Raw genomic sequence first — 7,259 nt, 5'->3', positions numbered from 1 at the left:
TGAGAATGCGCCACTGCACTCCAGCCTGGATGACAGAGCGAGATGCTGTCTCAAAAAAAAAAAAAAATTAAAACAGTGTCAGATACTAAACAAAAATGGTCAGGAATAGAAATTCCAGGAACAGATTCAACTCCCAATTAACTGGAAACAACAGATGCATTAATCAATAAATAATGCTGGGGTGACTGGTTAACTACTCAGGAAAAAAATGTTTCCATTTCTCTTATCATACATTAAAATAAATCCCAGAGAGACTAAAAAGTTTTATTTTAGAAAATGCAAGTAAATATTTATGATTTGGATAGAAGGCATTAATATTCACAACAGGTGAGGACAAAATCCAAAAAATAAACAAATAATCCCATAAAAAACTTTAAAAAAACATGTCAAACAATTCTATAAAGTTAAAACAAGTGACAAATGTGAAAACATCTGCACCACAGCAAATAGGAGGATCACTACACTTAATATATAAAAAGCCCTCAGAAATCAATACCAGAAAGTAGAAAGGCAAGTATCTAATACAAGAAAGAGCAAAAGTCATGGAAAAGTAATTCATCGAAGAAGTAGGTGGATCACGAGGTTGGTGGATCACGAGGTTGGTGGATCACGAGGTCAGTAGATCGAGACCATCCTGGCCAACATGGTGAAACCCTGTCTCTACTAAAAATACAAAAATTAGCTGGCATGGTGGTTTGTGCCTGTAATCCCAGCTACTCGGGAGGCTGAAGCAGGAGAATCGCTTGAACCAGGGAGTTGAAGTTGCAGTGAGCAGAGATTGTGCCACTGCAACCTGGTGACCCAGTGAGACTCCGTCTCAAAAAAATACAATTGTTGAATAAATAAAAAAATTCTTCAATCTCACTAATAAATGCCTTAAATAAAAATGAGAAACAAAACAATTTTTACCTATTAAATATGCAAGATTAAAAAAAAATTCTAACTATTGGCAAAAGTGTGGAAAAAGATACACTCATATCTAATTGCTGCAATGTAAATCAGTACTTACTTTCTGAAGAGATTATTTGACAATAAGCATCAGAAGCCTTAAACACCTTAAAAACCTTAGTTCTTAAGCTTAGAATTTATGGCAAAGAAAAACCATCACAAATACACACATAGATTTATCTGTAAGGATGGCTGTTCACTACACTGTTATTACTTTTTTTTATTTTTATTTTTTTGAGACGGAGCTTTGCTCTTGTTGCCCAGGCTGAAGTACAGTAGTGCTATCTCAGTTCACTGCAACCTCTGCCTCCCAGGTTCAAGCATTATCCTGCCTCAGCCTCCCAAGTAGCTGGGATTATAGGCATGAGCCACTGTGCCCAGCTTCTGCAGCCTTCTAAATATTTAAGATTTATCTATAATAAATTTGTATTTATTGTGTAAGAAAATGTCATTAAAATTAATATGAAAAAGTTTAAGTTATTACTTACTTTAATAGCAATGTTAATAGAAACTTCCTGAATATTAGAAAGCGGTGGGTAAAGTCTCCCTTGGGCTAGCTCTTCATCCGTCAACTGGCTTGTTAGTGCCTGAAGAGAAAAACAGCATTTTGCCTTTTTTTTTTTTTTTTTTTTTTAATAACAGAATAAGGACCCTGTAAAATGGAAAAAGCACTAGGGAAACAGAAAGTAATACAGGTAATATAATTTCCCTTATTTCTTGAAGGAATACACTTAAACCACTGCAGAAATTATAACCATTCACCACTAAACAATAAATAACCAGATTTAAAGACTTACTGATACATTCTACTTTACATTATACATGTAGAGCTTGGCTTAATTGCAATGGCTACTTTGAAAACAGACATTAATTGTATTAATGTGAGTTATTCGGAAATACCTCAAAGTCTGGAGCTCCCATAGGCTCGCACTCCAAATAATACCAGTACTTGTTCATTAAAAACATGCAAGGAATTATTTATGCTGTCACAATATATCCAGATATATATAACATAAATACAGTCTAAAAGTGTTATTAAGAGGGTTCAGTTTACAAACATATGAAAAGTCATGATTAAAAACATAATTTTATGCATAAATAGGCAATTCATAAAAGTAATTTATGAGTAACTTCATTAATAAGGCAGATTTAACCCATTCTCTCCCTGCTTTTAATTTTCAGATCTGTTCATCTTTATAATTTTAATTTTCAGATCTGTTCATCCTTTATAAAATAAACAACATTTAAAATATTTACCTTTGCAGCTTCTAGGAAAACACTGTCACTAATATGCCGGGTGTTACAGAGAATAACAGCTAAAGCCACACCTAGAATACATTTTAAAGTTTACTTAGTAAGATCACTTTTCAAATTATGAAAGAAGTCAATTCCTGTGTTCAGGCAAATAGATGATAACCCATCCACATCCCAAATAGCTCCCCAAAAAACAGAAAACAGCCAAGAAAAACAGAAATCTGAGTTAAAATCAAACAATCTTTAGTTAGTGATTCTTATTTGCTAAATAATTTTTGAAATATCAAATGGCTTTTCTCAGTTGTTTTTGCATTTATGAAAATTACAAATACATACAATTAACACTTGTTTTAATACCCACTTCCCAGCCCACCTCTAACCCTCTATTTCTTGCTTTACAGAGGCAATGACTTTCAATTTTTTTTTGCTGATTAATGTTTCTGTCACTCTTAAATAACTTATGTGTCTTGTGATTTTTTTTTCTCTTTTTTTGCCCTTTCTTATGGTGCTGAACTTGTGATCTCTGAGTTTTGGAGATCACTGACTCCTTCCTGTGAAAATTAAGTATTTAGTGCTCTTTTATATTTTCAGCTTTCTCTCTTCCCAGTATAGTTAGAGCATAATTTTGGTTATATCACTATTCAATGTTTATATTATTATGACTTCATAAATGCTATTCGCAGTTGAGCCATGCATTAACACTCTATCATGATTACTTTTCCTTTTCTGCATAACTTTGTCTTTCCTGAAGTTAATAATTGTCCTTTTTTACTTTACTTTGATTTTTTAGTAATTAACGTTGTTATTTCACCCTGGAATCTCACTCAATTGTCTAAATCCTTCTTCTATTTCAGCTACTTTAAATATTCTCTAATTTCTTTCTTTTTTGAGATGAGTCTCGCCCTGTTGCCCAGGCTCGAGTGCAATGGTGCAATCTCAGCTCACTGCAACCTCTGCCAGGTTTGAGCGATTCTCCTGCCTCAGCCTCCCAAGTAGCTGGGGTTTCACCATGTGGGCCAGGCTGGTCTCGATCTCCTGACCTCATGATCTGCCCACCTCGGCCTCCCAAATGTGCTGGGATTACATGCATCAGTGAGCCACTGCACCCGACCTATTTTCTCTAATTTCATGCTCTAGAATAAATCTCTGCTAAAGCTCCATTCCGGTCTGGATGTCCCCCATTCCAGCTACGGAGCTGTCATCTTAGAAAACCACTTTATCATCATGGGCCTCTTTGCTTCTAAGTTGACTCCATTTTCTAAATCCAACTTTTCCTGACTTTTTTGTTACTCCTTCTTTTGGTAGGGTACATTCTCCCATGGCTTTCTGAAGAACAGTGCAGGAGAGATACATATTTTTTGAAATCTTGCATTTCTGAAAATGTGTTTGTTTACTTCTTTCTACTTGATAGTTTGTCAAGGTTTAGAATTCTGGCTTGGAAATATTTTTCCTTCAGAACTGTGGGGTATTATTCCAATACCATCTAGCTTCTACTGCTGGTAAGAAGCATCAATTTGAGTTCAGATCCTTTTGAGGTGATTGTTTTTGTTTAATCTCCAGATGCATGTAGGAACCCTTTTTATTTATTTATTTATTTTTGCGACAGGGTCTCACTCTGTCACCCAGAGTGGAGTACAGTAGCATAATCATAGCTCACTGCAGCCTCAACCTCCATGGGCTCAAGTGATCCTCCTACCTCAGCTTGCTGAGTAGCTGGGATTACAGGCATGAACCATTACACCTGGCTAATCTTTTTAATTTTTTGTAGAGACAGGGTTTTACTATGCTTCTTAGGCTGGTTTCAAACTTCTGGACTCACAGAATCCTTTTGCCTCAGCCTCCCAAAGTGCTGGGATTACAGGCATGAGCCATCAAGCCCAGCCAGATCCTTATTTTTATACCTAATGGTCTGCAATTTCATAACACTGTGCCTTGATGTGCATTATTTTAACTCATCATGTTTAGCATTCAGTCAGTAGGCGCTTCCTATCTGAAAACTTAAGTCTTTCAGTTTTGGGAAATGTTTGTGAAGTCTTAAGGATTCATTTCCCTCCATTTTTCTGTTCTTGCTCCCTGAAATCTGTATTTTCTGATATCATACCTCTTGGATTGGCCACTTTTCTGCTTTATTTTCCTTATTCTGTCCTTTGCTCTATTTTGAGGTAACTCAATCATCTTTTTCTTCTATCTTTCTGCTACAAAACTTCACTTTTAGGAGCTTGTTTTGTTTTCTAATTTTTAAAAAAATAAAATTCTGTCTTGTTTATACGATATAATATTTTGTCCCCCTGAGGATATTGATAATTCTTAAAACTTTCCTTTTCTTCCCATTATCCTTGTTTTTCCTCCAAGATGTCTTTTCCTTTTTGTCTGCTTTGGTCTCTTTTATGAAACTCTTTCATAGAGAGACTTTCCTCAGATGACTAGTAATCTTTCAGCATTTCTCATTTAAAGGTTAAGAACTAAAGAAAATGATTAGAAGCTATGAGGGTGGGGTTTACTGCCTCTGAGCATACAGGCTTTTAAACTTCCTATTTTGTAGCACCTCTGTCCTCAACTATGGTGTCTCCCAGCCTAGAAACAATGTTTACTCTATTCAAAGACTATCCCAGCCAGCTTTCAGAAAGGTTAGTCGTCAGATTACCCAGGCCTGAGAAGGTCACACAGTTAATAGCATTTTTAAGTAGAGAATTTGGTCCATCTACATTTAATGTAGTTATTTTTTTTTTTAAGTAGCTGGGGCAGATTTCACCCCACTTAGTCCCATCACTCTCATCTCATCTTGCCTTGTTTATTCTATGTTCCTTTTCCTCTTCTTTCTTGCTTTGCAAATTTTTGTTGTCTCATTTCATCCCATTACCTTACCATAAACAGGAAGTCTTTGTAGTATTCTAATGGTTATCCTAAAATTTATATCATGCATCTTTAACTACCAGAATTCTACATTAATTTTTTTTTTTTTTTTTTGAGACAGGATGTCGCTCTATCACCCAGGCTAGAGTGCGGTGGCACGACCAAAGCTTGCTGTAACCTCAAACTCCTGGGCTCAAGCAATCCTCCAGCCTCAGTGTCCTGAGTAGCTGAGACTACAGGCATATGTCACCACACCTGGCTAATTAAAAAAAAATTTTTTTTTTGGTAGAGACATAGTCTCCCTATGTTGCCAGGGCTAGTCTCTCAAACTCTTGGCTTCAAGTGATCCTCCTGCCTTGATATCCTAAAGTGCTGTGAATTACGGGTATGAGCCAACATCTCCAGCTCCACATTAATTTTTAATTTACCTTCCTACCAATCAATGTAAGTCCCTCATAACAGTTTAACTCTATTTAACTGAGCTATTATTGTTGTGCATTTTAATTCTCTCTGTATTTTTCAAAATGCCTATCATTTTTGTTTCACTCTATATAAACAACATTAATTTTGTCGTACCTACCCCCTTATAACTTCTTTGCTCTTCATTCCTTCCTACATCTCAGAGTTTCTATGCAGGATTATTTTCTTTTTCCCTAAGTAACAAAATTTCCTTTCCTTTAATATAAAAATGATCTGCCAGGTGGTGAATCCTCGGTTTTTTGTTTTTCTGAAAATGTCTTCATTTTGCCTAATTCTTGAAGAATATTTTCATTGTGTCATGAATTCTAGGTTGGCAAGTATTTCCCATAAGCAACTTTAATAGGTCATTCCACTTCCTCAGTATCTTATTGTCACTGAGGAATCTGCTGTCGGTCTAACGGTCACTTCTTTGAAGGAAATCTTTGTGTTCTGGCTGCTTTCATATTCTTCGCTTTGTGGTGACTATAAAGCCTCACAATAACGATTCTGGATGTAGATTTCTTTTTATGCATCACACATGGGTTTCTATGAGCTTTTTGAATATTGATTGTCAATCATCAGTTCTAAAAAAAAAAACCTCAGCCATCAGGCCTGCAAATGTTGCCTCTGCTTCATTCTCATTTCTTCTAGGACTTCAATTAAAGATATATCAATGAAATGTCTCTTACCTACTTTTCCAGGTTTTTTTTTTTTTTTTTTTTTTTTTTTTTTGGGTCTCTCTGTGCTGCATTCCGAATTGTTTCTTCTGAGATATTTTCCAGTTGATTAATTCTCTATGGTCTAATCTGCCATAAGCCTCATTCACTCAGTTTTTTGTTTTTTGGGTTTTTTTTGAGACAGGGTCTTGCTCTGTTACCCAGGCTGGAGTACAGTGGCTCAATCATGACTCGCTCTAGCCTTGACCTCCCAAGCTCAAGTGATGCTCCTATCTCAGCCTCCTGGGTAGGTAGGACTACAGGCATATGCCACCATGCCTAATATATATATATTTAATTTTGTAAAGATGGGGATCTCACTATGTTTCCAGGGCTGGTCTCAAAATCCTGGGCTCAAGCGATTCTTCTGCCTTGACCTCCCAAAGTGCTAAAATTACAGGCATGAACCATCACACCCGGCCCACTCAGTTCTTATAGATTACTACATTTTTCAATTCTAGAATTTAGTGGTACTTGTCTAAATTTTCAAGATTGGCTTTTATCTCTATAAACATAAGCATATTTGTTTCATGGTGTTTGTGTTATATCTAGGGTTTTAGTATGTTCTTCGTGGTTTTGCTGGTTTTGGCTGTTGTCATGTCTCTTTATGTGCCTCATTTTCTTTTTTTTTTTTTTTTTTTATTTAGGTTGTACTTGAAGATTTATTTATAAAAATAATTTGAGAACTAGGATAGTGAGGACTAGGATAGTGTTATCTTATTTCAGAGAAATTTTTGTTTGCTTCTGTTGGGCACTTGTAGGCACTGGCAGTCCTGAGAGAGGCTTGAGGTTTTCTAAATCACTCATTGCTGCTGCAAACTATAACCCCATTCCAAGGTACAGCACTTTAGGGTTTCAGTCCAGAGTGGGAGGTGTTGCCAGACTGGGACACGGTGCTGATCTTGTCCACCTTCCATGACAAGCACAGCTGTACCTCTTAGCCACTTTCTTTCTGGTCTGTGCCTTCACTGTAAAACTGGCTTCAAAAGCTGGCTCACCTCTCTGTGCATTAGTTCCCTCCCTAACCTT

General features: G+C 36.3%; 1 protein-coding gene across 1 annotated transcript in view; it reads right to left on the bottom strand.

Moving 5' to 3' along the window:
- Positions 1-7,259, bottom strand: part of ME2 (malic enzyme 2) — a 65,552-nt gene that overhangs the window by 3,668 nt on the left and 54,625 nt on the right. The window contains exons 14-15 of the mRNA XM_032259499.1: positions 2,206-2,276; positions 1,437-1,535 (exon numbers count right to left, since the gene is read on the bottom strand). Of these exons, the coding sequence (XP_032115390.1) occupies positions 1,437-1,535; positions 2,206-2,276 (170 nt within the window). The remainder of the gene's footprint in view (positions 1-1,436; positions 1,536-2,205; positions 2,277-7,259) is intronic.

The sequence above is a fragment of the Sapajus apella genome, unplaced genomic scaffold (assembly GCF_009761245.1).
Source record: "Sapajus apella isolate SASKATOON/1434 unplaced genomic scaffold, GSC_monkey_1.0 scaffold109, whole genome shotgun sequence".
Taxonomy (NCBI): domain Eukaryota; kingdom Metazoa; phylum Chordata; class Mammalia; order Primates; family Cebidae; genus Sapajus; species Sapajus apella.
The sequence above is the reverse complement of the archived record's forward strand: the minus strand, read 5'-3'. Positions and strand labels throughout refer to the sequence as shown.